The 21928-nt window shown below is 54.2% G+C and overlaps 1 protein-coding gene across 1 annotated transcript; it reads left to right on the forward strand.

The window, feature by feature from the left end:
* Positions 1-1738: 1738 nt before the first annotated feature.
* On the forward strand, positions 1739-21924 carry LOC144739943 (DNA-directed RNA polymerase II subunit RPB1; the record flags this gene model as incomplete). The annotated part of the gene is made up of 16 exons (XM_078622823.1): positions 1739-2248; positions 5165-5297; positions 5951-6087; positions 6987-7160; positions 8076-8168; positions 8917-9105; positions 10271-10432; positions 11133-11353; positions 11830-11962; positions 12487-12611; positions 13653-13863; positions 15341-15550; positions 16880-17048; positions 19359-19453; positions 20271-20474; positions 21835-21924. Coding segments are annotated over exons 1-16 (2439 nt in total), but the record flags the coding sequence as incomplete, so codon positions are not given.
* Between the last annotated feature and the right edge of the window lie 4 nt (positions 21925-21928).

Raw genomic sequence — 21928 nt, forward strand, 5'->3', positions numbered from 1 at the left:
CCCACAGCCTCGCCGCTATGAGCCCCTAAGAGCGAGGAATGAAAGACGGAGGAAGGAAAAATGAATGAAAGATGAAGGAAAGAAACCCCAAACTCAACACTACACACACCAACCCGTGGTGTGTTAGGAGCGGCCACGACACACAGCCTCGCCATTATGAGCCCCTAAGAGCGAGGGATGAAAGACGGAGGAAGGAAAAAGGAATGAAAGATGAAGGAAAGAAACCCCAAACTCAACACTACACACACCAACCCGTGGTGTGTTAGGAGCGGCCACGACACACAGCCTCGCCATTATGAGCCCCGAATAGCGAGGAATGAAAGACGGAGGAAGGAAAAAGGAATGAAAGATGAAGGAAAGAAACCCCAAACTCAACACTACACACACCAACTCGTGGTGTGTTAGGAGCGGCCACGACACACAGCCTCGCCGCTATGAGCCCCGAATAGCGAGGAAGATTAGGAATGAAATGTGAATGAAATAAAACCCAAACTCATCCAGCAACACCACCACAACACAAACACAACAACCATACAACACACAGCAACCATACAACAACCACACATACAACATACAACAACCACACATACAACACACAACAACCATACAACAACCACACACACAACAACCACACAACACAACAACCACACATACAACAACCATACAACACACAAACACAACAACCACACATACAATACACAAACACACATACAACACAACCACACATACAACACAACAACCACATAAACACAACAACCACACAACACAACAACCACACAAACAACACAACCACACAAACCGGGTCGTCGTTTCGCGACGACACTTACCCGGCGGCTTCGTCCGTCGTAATTATAATTTTTTTTAAAATAAAATGTAAAGCTTCATCGAAACGGGCGCTTGTAATTCGAGCTGTCGGGAAACGGTAGATCGGTAGGGTTCGCGATCGAGGAAAATGTTTTACAAAAAAACGAATTAAAAAAGAAATGACAAACAAATCATCTGTTTTCCCCTCCCCCGCCCAAAACGATAAGGTTTGTTTAACGTTAGCACCGCAACGTTGCCTTTAGCTTCATCGACTCGGCTCCAATGGCGTAAACAACAACAACCACAACCCAGACAACAAAATAATAAAATATCGCTCGTCGGAACCGTAGCCGACATCGGTACGAGGCCCTCGCCCGTCCTCCCTCCCGCCCGCCGCCCTGCCCCTCATCCCGGGCAAGCGTCGCTATCCGAGCGCGGTGCGACTCCCCCGAACCCCGCCGCCTCCACTAGGCCGCGGCCGACTTCGCCGAGCCGCCGCCGGCGAACGGAGCGTCGCCGAGACGTCGCTCGAACGGCGGCCGCTCCGCCGGGCGTTTTCCAAGCGCGTCGCGAAGATCCCGAGGCGATGGGTGCTACGGCGCGGATACGGCGCCGCCGTGAACGACCGGTCCCCCCCCCCCTCCATTGCTTCGATTTCGCTATTGACGCAGGCGACGGCGGTGAGAAGCCGCAGCGCCGCGAGTTGCCGACACGGTGGGGTGGGGCGGGGTGACGATGCCCCACCCCCTGCGGTGACGTCACGGGCGGGGTGGGGGCGGCGGTCATCCAATGGGAGCGAGGCGCCGCCGGGATGCGCGCGCGATCAACATAATTTATGCGGAATAATTAGGCGATCCCGTGCGTCCGAGTTCGGGAAACCCCGCGAGTTCGGCCCCTATATAAGTGGTTGCTCGACGGCTTCGCACTCAGATCGGGGTGGTCGCTCCTCCAGCGCGGAGCTCTGGAAGAGGCAGGACCACGCCATCCGGCCGCAAGCCCGATCCGTATACTTTAAAGATATAGTATATGTTAATCAGGGGGGGGGGGTTTGCGTGTGACAATTAAAGCAAAAAAAGTTATTAGTTAACGTTATATTCGAATAATAAAGAAATTTTCGTGAGACACAACTCTTTTTTCCCCTCCCTACCCTCCCCCCTCCATCTTTCCCCTTACCCTCCCCCTCTCCCGGCTTAAACGTTAATCGAATTAAATTAAAAAATATATAATACGTAACAAAATAAAAGTGTGCCGCAAGTAAGCGGCGGCGGAGGCGGCGTTGTTTTTTTTAAAAAGGAAAAGTTTTGTTAAAAGATTATTATATAAATAAAATAATAAATTTCAAAAGAAAGCCATGCCGCATTACGGGCCACCCTCGAGCGAGAGCGCCTGCCCGCTCCGCACCATCAAGAGGCTGCAGTTCGGAGTGCTGAGCCCCGATGAGATTGTACGTGGTGGGTGGGTCGGTGGTGGGTGGGTGGGGTGGGTGTTTGCTTGGTTGGTGGGTGGTGGGGTGATGGGTGGGTGGGTGGCTGGTGGGGTAGTGGATGGGTGGATGGCTGATGGGTGAGTTGGGGTGGATGGTTTTTCGGTCAGGGTAGTAGTAGTGGGTAGGGGTGGGACTCTTAACTTGAAGTAGTCTCCTAATGTTAAGCCTATGGGGTGAACGCGTGATAAGTTGTGTAACGGGCGCGTAAAGTGTGTGTATATATTTTTTAAAACTCTTATTAAAAGTAAAACGCGCCTTTGTTAAATGGATGTCGTCGATTTTAAAAGCGCGTGTTGAGTTTGAATTCTTTGACGCGTGTTACGCATTTCGTTTTTTGATCGCCCAATTTTTTTTCCCCAACTCGTTCGGCGACTTTTAATTTGTTGTCCTCTCGCGGGGACTTTTAATTTGAATTTTGATTCTTCAAGCGGTGACTTTTAATTTGTATTTCGATTCCTCCGGCTGCAAATTTGAATTTGGATTCCTCCATCGGGGTCTTTTAATTTGAATTCCTCAAGCGGTGACTTTGAATTTGGATTCGTCCGGTTGAAACTTTTAATTTGGATTCCTCCATCGGGGACTTTTAATTTGAATTTTGGTTCTTCAAGCGGTGACTTTGAATTTGGTTTCATCCAGCGGGGACTTTTAATTTGAATTTTGGTTCTTCAAGCGGTGACTTGGAATTTGGTTTCATCCAGCGGGGACTTTTAATTTGAATTGGGATTCCTCCATCGGTGACTTTTATTTTGAATTTGGATTGACCACCACCACCTTCGTCCCCAATGTTAAATGTTTAATTCCGATCTACTTAAATGTGGACGTCAACTTCGCGGAGTCCATTAACGCGTGAGGAGGAGGTTGTTTAAGAACTTTGCGGGTGCCTCCTCCAGGTTAAGGGGATGAATCGTTGCGGGTTTTTCCTCGTTAAATTTGTGCAGGTGACGTGTTTGGAGGGGTTTTTGTTGTTATCGTTTATGGACTTATCGAACGCGTCTGTAATTTCGATGCCTCTGATCAGATTTGTGTCGTTGATTTTTTTTTACTTAACTTGCAGGAATGAATGATCTTTGGTTCTTTCGGTAAAGTCACGTATATAAAAAATAAATACTAAAATAAAAAATATATAAATTCACGACGTTTCTTGTTTTTTATTATTTTTTTAAAAATATTTTTTATATTCTATCTACGTGACATTAACGAAAGAACCAAAGCATATTGTTGTTTGTTACGGTGTGTTTTTTCGCGTGTCCAACTTAATCTGATCACGAAAAACATTTTCGGTAATATTATTCTCGAGTTCGATTTTAATCGGCAGGAGGCAGGGGGTGGGGATCATCACGATCAATATTTTTGGTGACTCCCAAGTAAATTTGACCACCACCCATCAGAGGTCGCAACCGGGTACCCGATACCCGTACCCTACCCGATACCCGGCTACCCGTACCCGGCCGGGTACAGGTAGCCGTTTGCGACCCTGGTGCGGCCGAGTACGGGTAGACCGTGAGTCACTGGTGAGTCACCGTGTGTCACTCATTTCCCAACGTCTTGTCTCTTCTCACAATTCAAGTTCCTAGAATCAACCCACCCGCGCCTGCAACATGGCTTCATCCCAGAGGTCGCAATCAGGTACCCGATACCCGTACCCTACCCGATACCCGTTTGCGACCCTGGTGCGGCCGGGTACGGGTAGGCCGTGAGTCACTGGCAAGTCACCGTTTGTCACTCATTTCCCAACGTCTTGTCTCTTCTCACGATTCAAGTTCCTAGAATCAACCCACCCGCGCCTGCAACGTGGCTTCATCTCAGAGGTCGCAATCAGGTACCCGATACCCGTACCCGGCCGGGTACGGGTAGGGTATGGGTACGGGTACCCGTTTGCGACCCTGGTGCTGCAGGGTACGGGTAAGGAATCAAAACCCGTTTGCGACCTCTGCACTGAGACCGGATAAATGTGAAGAGCTTCATAGCTTCACGGATTTCCTCCGGCCAAGTTGGAAAGTGCGAAAGGTCAGGGGAGACGTTGACCTTTGCTAGGGGGGGAAAAACTAAATTATATATTTTTTGGCTCGGGATCTGGGTGCCCTGCGGACGGCAATAACGATTTGTTGATTTAAACAAACAAAAAAATAACAAACCCAAGCGGCTAACTATTGGGAACAAATAGAGGCGGTGCCGGGTGAAGATAGTAGCGAGGCCTGTAGCATATGTGGTTATAAAGGGGCCCTAAATGAAAGAAAAAAACACAAATATGAAAGCACAAATTTTAACTTGCACAGTAAACTAATTGTATTTATTCATTTGCTTTGCAGCCCAGATAATACGACAAATCGCTAACTTTAAACACCCTGTCGTTCGTAAAAGTCAAAGGACGGTATAGTACTATAGTAATAGAGCAAGTGCAGAATCATTGAACCGGAATTGATAGCTTGAAAGCGTTTAGCGTGGGGCCCTTGAAAGTGCTGGGCCCATAGCATTTGATACTTTTGCTGCTAGGATCATCCGGCTGGGAGATGTTGACTACCTCACCTGGTATACAGGAGGCCGTTGGGTGCGTTCCCAACCCTGACGAATTATTTTTATTTGTAGTTTGCGTTTCTCTCTCATCGTTATCACGGTGGCTGGGAGATGTAAACTACCTCGCCTGGTATGCAGGAGGACGTGGGTGCGATCCTGATGCCTGGTGAATATTTGTAGTTTGCGTGTCAATCATCACGGTGGCTAGGAGATGTTAACTACCTCGCCTGGTGTGCAGGAGGTCATGGGGTGCCACCGTTCCGGCCTTCGTAGGCCCTGCTGCTGCTCGCTGCTAACGGCTCTTGCCCCAGCGGTCTGCTAAAGGCTACGCGGGGGACCTTCGTCTTTGTGTGTTCGCAGAAACGGATGTCGGTGACGGAGGGCGGGATCAAGTACCCCGAGACCACCGAGGGAGGGAAACCCAAACTGGGGGGTCTCATGGACCCCCGGCAGGGAGTCATCGACCGCACGGCGCGCTGCCAGACCTGCGCCGGTCAGTGGCCTCGCAATGCACCCCTTTCTCGTTACCACTGGCGTCCAAGGGGGGGGCCAGCACGGTACGGGTGGGTTTTTCCACTGGCACATTAAGAGCCAGTGTTGAGGCCCAGCACGGTACGGGGTGGGTTTTTCCACTGGCACATTCTAAGCCGGTGTTGGGGCCAGCACGGTACTGGTGGGTTTTTCCACTGGCACGTTCTGAGCCAGTGTTGGGCCCAGCACGGTACGGGTGGGTTTTTCCACTGGCACATTCTGAGCCTGTGTTGGGCCCAGCACGGCACGGGTGGGTTTTTCCACTGGCACATTCTGAGCCTGTGTTGGGCCCAGCACGGCACGGGTGGGTTTTTACACAGGCACATTTCGAGCCAGTGTTGAGGCCAGCACGGCACGGGTGGGTTTTTCCACTGGCACATTCTGAGCCTGTGTTGGGCCCAGCACGGTACGGGTAGGTTTTTCTCACTGGCACATCCCCGAGCTAAGCCCCGTACGTCATCGATCGGAACGGAATCGGAATCAAAACCGGTGACGTTTACACGTACGATGTCGCGACGTGAAAGTATCAATAACCGCACCCCTATTTTTTTTGTAAGACTCTTGAAAATCGATCGCTCAGTTGCTCTGTACTTGTGCGTTCGTTTGAACGGGCAGGCAACATGACCGAGTGCCCAGGACACTTTGGCCACATCGAGCTGGCCAAGCCGGTGTTCCACGTGGGTTTCCTCACCAAGACCATCAAGGTGCTCCGATGCGTCTGCTTCTTCTGCTCCAAGATGCTCGTGGATTCGGTGAGGCTTTGGGTCCCGGTGGGGCTGGGTGGGGTAAGATGCAGGGATTGCCACGAGGTCTGGTGGGGAGGAAGGGGGAGCAACGTTTTTTTTAAGGTGGGCCCCACAGATCATGGGAGATCCTTGCCCTCGATTGTGGTACCCTGTAGTAGTTTTTACCCTTTAAACTGGTACAAAACTGACACCTTTATACAAGGCATCATGTTTGCAATAACCGCAACACAAGTAGGCAAAATGCAAACAAAAAGAAACAACTCTGATGATGATAATGATATGCACTGTCCTTGAAGTTGATTGGTCCACACCCGAGACAGCTTTCCTTAGAGCCTAGTCTCCATTGGTGTTGGACCAGATGACACCAAAAGGCGTACAACTCAAAAACAGCGCAATATCAGAGTACTGAGAGCTCTGGGGTAAGCATTTACACTATGAGACCTCCTTTACCAGTGGCAAAATATAGTAGTAGGTTTTTTACCCTTTAAACTGGTACAAAACTGACACCTTATTACAAGGCATCATGTTTGCAATAACCACAACACAAGCAGTCAAAATGCAAACAAAAAGAAACAGCTCGGCTTGAACGTTCCTGCTCCGTTTTGTTTGTTCAGAACAACCCCAAAAAACACACTTGGATTGAACGGTTCTGTTCTGTTTATACTGTTCTGTTTATATAGAACAACACCATAACACTCGTTGAACGTTCCCCTGTTCCATCGCGTTTGTTCAGAACAACCCCAGAACACGCAGCTTGAACGTTCCCCCCTCCCCGTTCCGTCTCCTCGTCCGGAACAACCAGAACAAAAACCCACACGCCCATCGGCTTCACGAACGTTCCGCCCTCCCGCCCCCCGCTCAACCCTCGTTTCTGTGTCTCTCTCTTCCCTTCCCCCCCCCTTCAGAACAACCCCAAGATCAAGGACATCCTGCTCAAGTCTCGTGGCCAGCCTCGCCGGAGGCTCACGCACGTGTACGACCTCTGCAAGGGCAAAAACATCTGCGAGGGTGGCGAGGAGATGGACTCGCGCTTCGACGGCGACCTCAAGGAGGGCGCCTCGGAGGAGACCAAGGAAAAGGTGCGTCAGAGGTCGCAAACGGGTTTTGATTCCTTACCCGTACCCTACCCCGTACCCGGCCGGGGTACTCATGGAAATGTAAGGTATTCTATACAGTTTCTTCAATGTTATCTGACTGAATGAAAGGCAGAATTGCGTTTTTAGAGTTGTTCACGTCTGCCTGAGTGGCTTATATTTGGTTACATTGTCATTTGAAAAATGAAGGTAATTGTGACAATGAAAATAGTTTGATAACAGTGTGTGTATTTCCACGTAACTTTTGTGGTTTAAAAAAAATGTCAAAAGGAACTATTGGCCCCCGGGCATGTTCACTTTATCAAATGTGGCCCTCTTTGCAAAAAGTTGGGACACCCCTTGCCTTAGGGCCTAGTCTCAATGCCAGTGTCAGACCAGAGGACTACGCCAAAAGGCAGATAGCACCAGGACCATGCCACTGTCGAGTCGTTGAGAGCTCGGGGTGAGAAGGTTCATCATCGGACCTCTCTCCCTCTGCTGCTGCTGCTGCTACTTCCGCTCATCCTCCCTCTTCCCCCCACTACAACCCCTCCCCCCCCCCCACTACTGCTGCTGCCCCCGCTGCCGCTGTTGTTGTTGTTGTTGCTGCTGCTGCCACTGTTGTTGCTGCTGCTGTTGCTGCTGCTGCTGCTGCTGCTGTTGTTGCTGCTGTTGTTGTTGTTGTTGCTGCTGCCCCCGCTGCTGCTGCTGCCCCCGCTGCTGCTGCTGCCCCTGCTGCTGCTGCTGCTGTTGTTGATGCTGCTGCTGCTGCTGCTGTTGTTGTTGTTGCTGCTGCTGCTGCTGTTGTTGTTGCTGCTGCTGCTGCTGTTGTTGCTGCTGCTGTTGTTGTTGCTGCTGCTGTTGTTGTTGCTGCTGCCACTGCCCCCGCTGCTGCTGCGCTGCTGTTCCACGTGTGCCCAGGGCCACGGGGGCTGCGGGCGCTACCAACCCCGCATCCGCCGCTCGGGCCTGGAGCTCACGGCCGAGTGGAAGCACATCAACGAGGACTCCCAGGTGGGTGCAGCCACCGCCACACTCGCCTGGGGGAGGAGAGGGGGGTTTAGTCTGGCTCTGTGAGCCTCGGTGATTAACACTGAACCCTGTGGGAGCCTTAGTCTGACTCTGTGAGCCTCGGTGATTAACACTGAACCCTGTGGGAGCCTTAGTCTGACTCTATGAGCTTCAGTGGTTAACACTGAACCCTGTGGGAGCCTCAGTCTGACTATGTGAGTCTCAGTGATTAACACTGAACCCTGTGGGAGCCTTAGTCTGGCTCTGTGAGTCTCAGTGATTAACACTGAAACCTGTGGGAGCCTTAGTCTGGCTCTGTGAGCCTCAGTGATTAACGTTGAACCCTGTGGGAGCCTCAGTCTGGCTCTGTGTGCCTAACTGATGAACACTGAACCCTGTGGGAGCTTTGGCCTGGCTCTGAGCCTCACCGATTAACACTGAACCCGACGGGAGCCTTGGTCTGGCTCTGTGAGTCTCAGTGATTAACACTGAACCCTGTGGGAGCCTTGGTCTGACTCTGTGAGTCTCAGTGATTAACACTGAACCCTGTGGGAGCCTCAGTCTGGCTCTGTGAGCCTAACTGATGAACACTGAACCCTGTGGGAGCTTTGGCCTGGCTCTGAGCCTCACCGATTAACACTGAACCCTGTGGGAGCCTTGGCCTGGCTCTGCGAGCCTCGCCAATGAACACGGCGACGCGACCGTGCCGGCAAGAAGTTGACGTCTTTGTCGTCGTCGTCGTCGCGAGCAGGAGAAGAAGATCGTGCTGAGCGCCGAGCGAGTCTACGAGATCTTCAAGCGCGTGACGGATGAGGAGTGCACCATCCTGGGCATGGACGTGAAGTTCGCGCGGCCCGAGTGGATGGTGGTGACGGTGCTGCCGGTGCCGCCACTCGCCGTGCGGCCGGCCGTCGTCATGCAGGGCTCCGCGCGCAACCAGGCGAGTCCGTGGCGACCGTCGTAACCTCGCCCCCCCCCCCCGCCTCGCCGTGACCCCTCCACAGAGGTCGCAACCGGGTACCCGATACCGGTACCCTACCCGATACCCGGCCGGGTACGGGTAGCCGTTTGCGACGCTGGTGCGGCCGGGTACGGGTAAGGAATCAAACCCGTTTGCGACCTTTGGTTGGTGGGTGAGTAAGTGGGTGCGTGGGTGAGTGGCTGAGTGCGTGGGTGGGTGAGTGGGTGAGTGAGTTCGTGAGTGGGTGAGTGAGTTCGTGAGTGGGTGAGTGGTTGAGTGAGTGGGTGGGTGGGTGAGTGAGTAGCTGAATTGGTGGGTGGGTGAGTGAGTGGGAGAGTTTGCGACCCTGGTGCGGCCGGGTACGGGTAGACCGTTCGTCACCGGTGAGTCCACTGTTTGTCACTCATTTCCCAACGCCTTGTCTCTTCTTCTTGGTTTTTTCGGTAAAGTCACGTAGAAGGGAAATAATGAAATAATAAAAATAAAACATAATAAGATGAAATTCTCACGACGTTTCGGCCACAACGCAAGCAGCCGTCCTCAGGTGAAGAACAGGGCTGTCGGAAAGACAACGTCTGAATGATGAGACACGGGGAGACAGACCTGTTCTTCGCCTGAGGACGGCTGCTTGCGTTGTGGCTGAAACGTCGTGAGAATTGTATTTATTTTATTATTATTATTTTTTTATTATTTCCTTCTACGTGACTTTACCGAAAGAACCAAGAAGATGAATCCCTGCAGTCACGAAAGCTTTACATCGAAATCCCTCCCCAGAGGTCGCAACCGGGTACCCGATACCCATTCCCTACCCGATACCCAGCTACCCGTACCTGGCCGGGTATGGGTAGGCCGTGAGTCACTGGTGAGTCACCGTGATTGTCACTCATTTCCCAACGTCTTGTCTCTTCTCACAATTCAAGTTCCTAGAATCAACCCACCCGCGCCTGCAACATGGCTTCATCCCAGAGGTCGCAATCGGGTACCCGATACCCGTACCCTACCCGATACCCGGCCGGGTACGGGTTGCCGGGTATCGGGTAGGGTACGGGTATCGGGTACCCGGTTGCGACCTCTGCCGTAACCTCGCCCCCTCCCCCCCCCCCGCCGCCGTGACCCTCCATGACACTTCGCGATGTCCCCGCAGGACGACCTGACGCACAAGCTCGCCGACATCGTGAAGATCAACAACCAGCTGAAGCGCAACGAACAGAACGGCGCCGCGGCGCACATCATCGCCGAGGACGTGAAGCTGCTGCAGTTCCACGTGGCCACCATGGTGGACAACGAGATGCCCGGGCTGCCCAGGGTGAGCTGGCCGTGGGTCTGACGGATCACGTGGTCGTGCCGCCCCCCCCCCCCCTCTTTGAGATGTTGCAAATTGCCGTCCCCCCCCCCCCCCCCCTTTCTGACGTATCACGTGGTGATGCCGCCCCCCTTTCTAACACATCACATGGTGGTTCCCCCGCCCCCCTTTGTAACATATCACATGATGGTGCCCGCCCCCATTTCTAACGGATCACATGATGCTGCCGCCCCCCTTTGTAACGGATCACATGATGCTGCCGCCCCCCTTTGTAATGGATCACATGGTGGTGCCCGCCCCCCTTTTTAATGGATCACATGATGCTTCTTTTGCCCCCCTTTCTAACATGTCACATGGCGGTGCCCGCCCCCCTTTCTAACACGTCACATGATTTCGATGTAAAGCTTTCGTGACTGCAGGGATTCATCTTCTTGGTTCTTTCGGTAAAGTCACGTAGAAGGGAAATAATAAAATAATAAGAATAAAATTATTCTCACGACGTTTCGGCCACAACGCAAGCAGCCGTTGTGGTCGAAACGTCGTGAGAATTATTTAATGTTTTATTTTTATTACGTTATTATTTCCATTTTACGTGACTTTACCGAAAGAACCAAGAAGGCATCACGTGATGCTGCCCGCCCCCCTTTCTAACACATCACATGGCGCTGCCCGCCCTCCCCAACCGCCGCTTGTGCCGACGCAGGCGATGCAAAAGTCCGGCCGGCCCCTCAAGTCGCTGAAGCAGCGGCTCAAGGGCAAGGAAGGTCGCGTGCGAGGCAACCTCATGGGCAAGCGCGTCGACTTCTCGGCGCGCACGGTCATCACGCCCGACCCCAACCTCTCCATCGACCAGGTCGGCGTGCCGCGCTCCATCGCCGCCAACATGACCTTCCCCGAGATCGTCACGCCCTTCAACATCGACAGGTGACGGGGGGGGTGGGGGAAGGCCGCCGGCGTGGGGGCTAGGAGATGTTGACTACCTCGCCTAGTGCGCAGGAGGTCGTGGGTTCGATCCAGACCCCTGACGACGCTTCTGCTGCTGTATATTTGGGGAGTTTGCGTGTCTCTCTCTCTCTCATCATCATCACGGTGGCTATGAGATGTTGACTACCTCCCCTGGTGTGCAGGAGGTCGTGGTTTCGATCAAGACCCCGATATCAATGTAGATGGTGTTAACCGGTGCCTCTAGCTGTATATTAGGAGCACCAGTACCGGTAACGGTGGTGTTCACCGGTGGTGTTAACCGTTGTTAGACGGTGGTGTTAGAGGATGATGTCAACCGATGGTGTTAACCAGGCGTTAGACGGTGATAATCAGTTGTTAGACGACGATGCGCCGGCGTTAACCGGTGCTTGCCCCCGCGCGCCCCCCCCCCCCCCCCCCCCCCGTGTGCCGTGCAGGATGCAGGAGCTGGTGCGGCGTGGCAACAACCAGTATCCCGGGGCAAAGTACATCACGCGGGACAACGGCGAGCGTGTCGACCTGCGCTTCCACCCCAAGCCCAGCGACCTGCACCTGCAGATCGGATACAAGGTGACCAGCAGCAGCAGCAGCAGCGGCGGCAGCAGCGGTATCGGTGTAGATGGTGGTGTAATCAGTATCGGTGTAGATGGTGGTGTCATCGGTGCCTCTCGCTGTGTAGCAGCAGCAGCAGCAGCGGTATCGGTGTAGGTGGTGGTGTCACGGTATCGGTGTAGATGGTGGTGTAACCGGTATCGGTGTAGATGGTGGTGTCACGGTATCGGTGTAGATGGTGGTGTCACGGTATCGGTGTAGATGGTGGTGTCACCGGTACCTCTGGCTGTGGTGTAACTGGCGGTCCATCCGGGAACAAGCGGATTGATGGAGTGATTTTATCGATTGATTGAGCGAACGATTGACTGATTGAGCGATTGCTTATTTTTGGTTAAAACAAGTTCATCGTGGATCGTAAAGCGTGTCGCAAATGCTGTGTCCACGTGTCTTTTACATTTTTTTAAACGTATCCACGTCGGCTCTGTGCGTGTCTCTGGGCCCTGACCCCCCCCTGACCCCTCCCTGACCTCTGACCCCCCCAGGTGGAGAGACACATGTGCGACGGAGACATCGTCATCTTCAACCGCCAGCCCACGCTGCACAAGATGTCCATGATGGGGCACAGAGTGCGCATCCTGCCCTGGTCCACCTTCCGCCTCAACCTCAGGTGGGAGCCACCACCACCACCATCGCCACTACCATCACCACCGTCACCATCACCGCCGCCACTATCGCCAACACCACCACCATCATCACCGCCACCACCACCACCACCACCATCACCGCCGCCGCCACCACCACCATCACCGCCGCCACCACCACCACCATCACCGCCGCCACCACCACCACCATCATCACCGCCACCACCATCATCACCGCCACCACCACCACCATCATCACCGCCACCACCACCACCATCACCGCCGCCGTCACCACCATCACTGCCGCCATCGCCACCACTTGCAGCGCGGCACACGGCAGATGCCTGCGCAGCGCGACTCACGACCTCCTCTTGATACCGAGATCCAGGATGGGTCACCGTGTCTATGCGCCGCTTCTCGGTGGCAGCCCCAACAGTCTGGAACGATATCCCTCTGCACATTCGCAGCATCACCTCAATCGCCTCCTTCAAGAGACACTTAGAAACTCACCTCTACAATCACGGCGCTTTCGAGCGACTCTGAGCTTGGCTCCGCGCCTCTGAGTTGCGGCCACTACGTCTGCAAATTTGCGCGCGTTACAAATTGAACTATTATTATTACCATCGCCACTACCATCATCACCGTCACCACCACCGCCACCGCCACCACCGTCACCATCACCACCGTCACCATCACCGTCACCGCCACCACCGTCACCATCACCACCGTCACCATCACCACCACCACCACCGCCGCCACCACCATCACCGCCGCCACCATCACCGCCGCCACCATCACCGCCGCCGCCACCATCACCGCCACCGCCGCCATCGCCTTCCACGAGCGAGGCAGCGAGCGAGCGATCGATTGGCCGCTTTGCTAATCTATGAATCGGCAAACTTATCGATCGATGAACGTATCGATCCACTGATCGATCGCTACCAGGCAAAGGGGTAGCCAACATCTCCGGGCCACCGTGGGGTTTTCAAAAAATGTCTCCACGTCCGATCCGCCTGCCCGTGCTTTTCTGGCCTCCGCTCCCCCTCCCCTCCCCCCCCCCACCACAGCGTGACGACGCCGTACAACGCGGACTTTGACGGCGACGAGATGAACCTGCACCTGCCTCAGTCGCTGGAGACTCGCGCCGAGATCCAGGAGCTGGCGATGGTGCCTCGCATGATCATCACGCCGCAAAGCAACCGGCCCGTCATGGGCATCGTGCAGGACACGCTCACCGCCGTTCGCAAGTTCACCAAGCGCGACGTCTTCCTCGACCGCGTACGGCACCGGCAAAGCGCGGTCACGGTTGACGGCAGCCATCGTTACCATCACGGTTGACGGCAGCCATCGTTACCATCACGGTTAACGGCAGCCATCGTTACCATCACGGTTAACGGCAGCCATCGTTACCATCTCGGTTAACGGCAGCCATCGTTACCATCACGGTTAACGGCAGCCATCGTTACCATCACGGTTAACGGCAGCCATCGTTACCATCACGGGTAACGGCAGCCATCGTTACCATCACGGTTAACGGCAGCCATCGTTACCATCACGGTTAACGGCAGCCATCGTTACCATCACGGTTAACGGCAGCCATCGTTACCATCTCGGTTAACGGCAGCCATCGTTACCATCACGGTTAACGGCAGCCATCGTTACCATCACGGTTAACGGCAGCCATCGTTACCATCACGGTTAACGGCAGCCATCGTTACCATCTCGGTTGACGGCAGCCATCGTTACCATCTCGGTTAACACCAGCCATCGTTACCATCTCGGTTAACGGCAGCCATCGTTACCATCTCGGTTAACACCAGCCATCGTTACCATCTCGGTTAACGGCAGCCATCGTTACCATCTCGGTTAACGCCAGCCATCGTTACCATCTCGGTTAACGCCAGCCATCGTTACCATCTCGGTTAATGGCAGCCATCGTTACCATCACGGTTACATCAGCCATATCACCGGCATGGTTACAGCTACACAAACCTTCACACCTCCGATGTAAAGTTTTCGTGACTGCAGCAGGGATTCATCTTCTTGGTTCTTTCGGTAAAGTCACCACGTAGAAGGGAAATAATACAAAAATAAAAATAAAACATTATAAAATAATTCTCACGACGTTTCGGCCACAACGCAAGCAGCCGTCCTCAGGTGAAGAACAGGTCTGTCGGGAAGACAGCGTCTGTGAAGAACAGGTCTGTCGGGAAGACAGCGTCTGTGAAGAACAGGTCTGTCGGGAAGACAGCGTCTGTGAAGAACAGGTCTGTCTTCCCGACAGACCTGTTCTTCACAGACGCTGTCTTCCCGACAGACCTGTTCTTCACCTGAGGACGGCTGCTTGCGTTGTGGCCGAAACGTCGTGAGAATGATTTTATAATGTTTTATTTTTATTATTTTATTATTTCCATTCTACGTGACTTTCCCGAAAGAACCAAGAATATGAATCCATGCTGCAGTCACGAAAGCTTTACATCGAAATTTTATTACGTTTTATTTTGTATTATTTTAATAATGTTTGATTTTTTATTATTTTATTATGTTTTATTTTTTATTATTTTAGTCCGTTTTATTTTTATTATTCTATTATTTCCCTTCTACCTGACTTTTACCGAAACAACCAAAAAGTTGAACCTTCACACCGTCTCACGGTTAACGCCATCCACCTCACCGGCGCGCTCGCTGCCACCCCCGTGGCCAATCTCACCGTCCTCGCGTTGGCTGCGTGTTTCTCCGTCGTCGGCGGCCGCAGGCGGAGGTGATGACGCTGCTCATGTACCTGTCCACGTGGAACGGCAAGATGCCTCAGCCGGCGGTGCTCAAGCCGCAGCCGTTGTGGACGGGCAAGCAGGTGTTCTCTCTCGTCATCCCGGGGCAGATCAACTGCGTGCGGACGCACAGCACCCACCCCGACAACGAGGACACCGGCCCCTACCGCCACATCTCTCCCGGGGACACCAAGGCACGGCGCGCACTGCACGCACGCGCACGCACACGCAGCGGCCTGCACGCACACGCACACGCAGCGGCCTGCACGCACACGCACACACGCCCACCCACGCCCACCCGCATCCACCCACGCCCACCCACACCGATGCCCGCCCACGCACGCCCACCCACATCCACCCACCCACATCCACCCACCCACATCCACCCACCCACATCCACCCACCCACATACACCCACATACACCCACCCACATCCACCCACATCCATCCACCCACCCACGCCCGCCCACCCACACACATCCACCCACCCACATCCACCCACCCACCCACATCCACCCACCCACATCCATCCACCCACCCACATCCACCCACCCACATCCACCCACCCACATCCACCCACCCACATCCACCCACCCACCCACATCCACCCACCCACATCCATCCACCCACCCACATCCACCCACCCACATCCACCCACCCACATCCACCCACCCACATCCACCCACCCACGCCCGCCCACCCACCCACATCCACCCACCCACATCCACCCACCCACATCCACCCACCCACATCCACCCACCCACATACATCCACCCACCCACCCACGCCCGCCCACCCACCCACATCCACCCACCCACATCCACCCACCCACCCACATCCACCCACCCACCCACCCACGCCCGCTCACCCACGCCCACCCAGCCACCCAAGCCGGCCCACACCCACGTCCACCCACGCCTGCCCACCCACCCACCCACCCCCACACACCCCCACACACATGTTTACACGCACAACTTATTTCGCAGCACCGTACGTTGCTGACCGCGGTATAATCTGAGCTGCTGTTGCTGCTGTTGCTGCTGCTCTTGCTGCTGCTGCTGCTGCTGTTGCTGCTGCTGCTGTTGCTGCTGCTGCTGCTGTTGCTGCTACTGCTGCTGCTGCTACTGTTGCTGCTGCTGCTGCTGTTGCTGCTACTGCTGTTGCTGCTGTTGCTGCTGCTGTTGCTGCTGCTGCTGCTGTTGCTGCTGCTGTTACTGCTGCTGCTGCTGCTGTTGCTGCTGCTGCTGCTGCTGCTGTTGCTGCTGCTGCTGTTACTGCTGCTGCTGCTGTTGCTGCTGCTGTTACTGCTGCTGCTGCTGTTGCTGCTGCTGTTACTGCTGCTGCTGCTGTTGCTGCTGCTGTTACTGCTGCTGCTGCTGCTGCTACTGCTGCCACTGCTGCTGTTACTGCTGCTGTTGCTGCTGCTGCTGCTGTTGCTACTGTTGTTGCTGCTGCTGCTACTGCTGTCGCTGCTGCTGTTGCTGCTGTTGCCGCTACTGTTGCTGCTGCTGCTACTGCTGCAGGTGATTGTGGAGAACGGCGAGCTGATCATGGGCATCCTGTGCAAGCGGTCGCTGGGCACGTCGGCCGGGTCGCTTGTCCACATTGTGTTCCTGGAGATGGGCCACGACACCACGCGCCTCTTCTACAGCAACATCCAGACCGTCGTCAACAACTGGCTGCTCATAGAAGGTGGGGGGGGGGTTGGTGGTGGGGGGGGGCACGGGGGTGGGGGGGGAGTGGTGGGGGGGGGCACGGGGGTAGGGAGTGGTGGGGGGGGGCACGGGAGTGGGAGGGCACGGGAGTGGGGGGGGTGGTGGTGGGGGGTGGTGGGGGGGGGGCACGGGAGTGGTGGGGGCACGGGAGTGGGGGGGAGTGGTGGGGGGGGCACGGGGGTGGGGGGAGTGGTGGGGGGGGGCACGGGAGTGGTGGGGGGGGGCACGGGGGTGGGAGTGGTGGGGGGGGTGGTGGTGGGGGGGGCGGATCAGCGCTGGTCTTGAGTTGGTGTGAGATTTGCTACGTGGATGGGGGCTTTGTGGTGTCTTTAGCCGGTTGTCCGGCTGTTTTCCTACAAACAAACCACAAACTCAACTCATTTCAATCTTAATTTGAAGCTTTCGTGACTGCAGGAATCGTACTCTTTGGTTCTTTGGGTAAAGTCACGTGGGGCAGAAAACAAAAATGATAAATAATAAAATAAAGAATTATAAAAAAAATTTATTTTAAAATAATAAAAGCAAAAAACCGCTATAAAAATAAAGTAATAAAATAATGTTTTGCTTTTATTTTCTATTTATTTATCATTTTATTTGACTATTTTTATAGTGTTTTTTTGCTTTTATTATTTTTTCTTTTTTGTTTTCTATCTCCATAACTTGTTGATGCAGGCCTCCTGAGAGGCTCCCTCACAATCGAGTCGACGGACAAACGGAACGCCGGGCTATTACAATAGAAATAAAGCCAGGGCACACACACAGATCAACAAGATACGATACGCCAACAAACAAACCACAAACTGAACTCATTTCAATCCTGATTTGAAGCTTTCGTGACTGCAGGAATCGTACTCTTGGCTTCTTTCGGTAAAGTCTCGTAGGGTAGAAAAATAAAATCGATCCCGACGTTTCGGGCGCAACACAAGCATCCTTTATCAGGTGGGAAAGATTAATTTCAACTAATTTCGTTTATTTCTTTGCTGCTATGTGGTGGTAGCTCGGTTTTTAAATCCTTTATATTAAGTTCGCTTGCTTGCTTGCGTGCTTGCTTGCGTGCTTGCTTGCTTACGACCGTGCAAATCTTTCGGTCGTTTTTTAACCTACTTCCCGTGATCCAATCGAGCTGACATTTTCCACACAGACTCGTTGTGCGTGACAATTTATGTTCGTGAAAAAAAATTCCCCAAATTTTACACTTTTTAGGCAAAAAAAAATTATTTTACATATATTCAAATAGAACTCATTCACAGTATAAGAGCCCAGAGCGTAACCCCTCCACAGGCCGTGGCGGAGTAGCGCAGTTGGTAGCGCCCTCGCTTCCCATGCCAAAGGTCGCGGGATCGATCCCCGCGTCCTCCACAGGCGAATATATTTTTAGATCCTTTATATTAAGTTCGCTGCCACGCATATAAAGGAATTATAGTGAAAAACTTTGTTTTTACGGGTTATACTTATTTTCTTCTCAGAAGCGAGCCCGGCCATCACACATGATAGCTGCCTGACCCTAGTGGCTTGATCATCATCACGGGGAAATGTATAGAAGTCAAATACTCTTGAACGCGTGACGTCGATTCTAAATGTGGATGGGGGAAAAACTGGAGGACCCGGAGAAAAATCCACGGGTGAGAGAGAGAGAGAGACGCAAACTCCAAATATACAGCAGCAGGCGTCGTCAGGGTCGGGATCGAACCCACGACCTCCTGTAGACCAGGCGAGGTAGTCAACATCTCCTAGCCACCGTGATGATGATAGAGAGACACACAAACTCCAAATATACAGCAGCAGGCGTCATCAGGGTCGGGATCGAACCTACGACCTCCTGTACACCAGGCAAGGTAGTCAACATCTCCTAGCCACCGTGATGATGATGAGAGAGACGCAGACTCCAAATATACAGCAGCAGCAGGCATCGTCAGGGTCGGGATCAAACCCACGACCTCCTGTAGACCAGGCGAGGTAGTCAACATCTTCTAGCCACCGTGATGATGATGAGAGAGAGACCCAGACTCCAAATATACAGCAGCAGGCGTCGTCGGGGTCGGGATCGAACCCACGACCTCCTGTAGACCAGGCGAGGTAGTCAACATCTCCTAGCCAACGTGGCACCCTCACGGATGGCGCCGGGAAAGAAAGTTAGACGCATGTGCAAGTATGATCTGTGTTTGATAGGGAAGTATGTATGTGTGTGTGTGTGTTGAACTTCTTTCGCACCGTACGTTAGTCAACGGCGCTAATCGGAGGTGCGGCTGCTTTGGTCTCGTCGCCCCCCCGCCGTGTGCCGTGCCAGGTCACTCCATCGGCATTGGTGACTCCATTGCCGACGCCAAGACTTACCAGGACATCCAGAACACCATCAAGAAAGCCAAGCAGGACGTGATAGAGGTGAGGGGGTGGTGGTGGTGGCGACTCAGAGACTCGCACAGAGACCCACAGACTCGCACAGAGACCCACAGACTCGCACAGAGACCCACAGACTCGCACAGAGACCCACAGACTCGCACAGAGACCCACAGACTCGCACAGAGACCCACAGACTCGCACAGAGACCCACAGACTCGCACAGAGACCCACAGACTCGCACAGAGACCCACAGACTCGCACAGAGACCCACAGACTCGCACAGAGACCCACAGACTCGCACAGAGACCCACAGACTCGCACAGAGACCCACAGACTCGCACAGAGACCCACATACTCGCACAGAGACCCACAGACTCGCACAGAGACCCACAGACTCGCACAGAGACCCACAGACTCGCACAGAGACCCACAGACTCGCACAGAGACCCACAGACTCGCACAGAGACCCACATACTCGCACAGAGACCCACAAACTCACCACGCAGAGACCCACAGACTCACCACGCAGAGACCCACAGACTCCCCACACACAGAGACCCACAAACTCACCATACACAGAGACCCACAGACTCCCCACACACAGAGACCCACAGACTCACCACACAGAGACCCACAGACTCACCACACAGAGACCCACAGACTCGCACAGAGACCCACAGACTCGCACAGAGACCCACAGACTCGCACAGAGACCCACAGACTCGCACAGAGACCCACAGACTCGCACATAGACCCACAAACTCACCACGCAGAGACCCACAGACTCACCACGCAGAGACCCACAGACTCGCCACGCAGCGTCCGTGTGTGACCCCCCCCCCCCCGCCGCGTGGTGCAGGTGATTGAGAAGGCTCACAACAACGAGCTGGAGCCCACTCCGGGCAACACGCTCCGGCAGACGTTTGAGAACCAGGTGAATCGCATCCTGAACGACGCTCGCGACAAGACCGGCTCCTCCGCGCAGAAGTCGCTGTCCGAGTACAACAACTTCAAGTCCATGGTGGTGGCCGGCTCCAAGGGCTCCAAGATCAACATCTCGCAGGTGCGGCCACAGGCGAAGGGTCCCCCGTGTAGCCTCTGACAGGGCTGTAGGGGCAAGTGTTGTTAGCAGCACCTATAGACACACAGACAAAGGTCCCCCGTGTAGCCTCTAACAGGCTGTAGGGGCAAGTGCTGTTAGTAGCGAGCAGCACCTATAGACACACAGACAAAGGTCCCCCGTGTAGCCTCTAACAGGGCTGTAGGGGCAAGTGCTGTGAGCAGCAGCTATAGACAAAGGTCCCCCGTGTAGCCTCTAACAGGGCTGTAGGGGCAAGTGCTGTGAGCAGCAGCTATAGACACACAGACAAAGGTCCCCCGTGTAGCCTCTAACAGGGCTGTAGGGGCAAGTGCTGTGAGCAGCAGCTATAGACAAAGGTCCCCCGTGTAGCCTCTAACAGGGCTGTAGGGGCAAGTGCTGTGAGCAGCAGCTATAGACACACAGACAAAGGTCCCCCGTGTAGCCTCTAACAGGGCTGTAGGGGCAAGTGCTGTGAGCAGCAGCTATAGACAAAGGTCCCCCGTGTAGCCTCTAACAGGGCTGTAGGGGCAAGTGCTGTGAGCAGCAGCTATAGACAAAGTTCCCCGGTGTAGCCTCTAACAGGCTGTAGGGGCAAGTGCTGTTAGCAGCACCTATAGACACACAGGCGAAGGTCCCCCGTGTAGCCTCTAACAGGCTGTAGGGGCAAGTGCTGTTAGTAGCGAGCAGCACCTATAGACACACAGACAAAGGTCCCCCGTGTAGCCTCTAACAGGGCTTTAGGGGCAAGTGCTGTGAGCAGCAGCTATAGACAAAGGTCCCCCGTGTAGCCTCTTAACAGGGCTGTAGGGGCAAGTGCTGTGAGCAGCAGCTATAGACACACAGACAAAGGTCCCCCGTGTAGCCTCTAACAGGGCTGTAGGGGCAAGTGCTGTGAGCAGCAGCTATAGACAAAGGTCCCCCGTGTAGCCTCTAACAGGGCTGTAGGGGCAAGTGCTGTGAGCAGCAGCTATAGACAAAGTTCCCCCGTGTAGCCTCTAACAGGCTGTAGGGGCAAGTGCTGTTAGCAGCACCTATAGACACACAGGCGAAGGTCCCCCGTGTAGCCTCTAACAGGCTGTAGGGGCAAGTGCTGTGAGTAGCGAGTAGCACCTATAGACACACAGACAAAGGTCCCCCGTGTAGCCTCAGAACAGACTGGGGCAAGTGCTGTTAGTAGCGAGTAGCACCTATAGACACACAGACAAAGGTCCCCCGTGTAGCCTCTAACAGGGCTGTAGGGGCAAGTGCTGTGAGTAGCGAGTAGCACCCTCACGTTGCCCCACGTTGCCCCACGTTGCCCCACGTTACCCCACGTTACCCCACGTTACCCCACGGTTGCCAGGTCATCGCGGTGGTGGGGCAGCAGAACGTGGAGGGCAAGCGGATCCCGTTCGGCTTCAAGCACCGCACGCTGCCCCACTCTTCATCAAGGACGA

The sequence above is a fragment of the Lampetra planeri genome, unplaced genomic scaffold (genome assembly GCF_965212315.1).
Source record: "Lampetra planeri unplaced genomic scaffold, kcLamPlan1.2.h2 scaffold_180, whole genome shotgun sequence".
NCBI classification, from domain to species: Eukaryota; Metazoa; Chordata; class Hyperoartia; order Petromyzontiformes; family Petromyzontidae; genus Lampetra; species Lampetra planeri.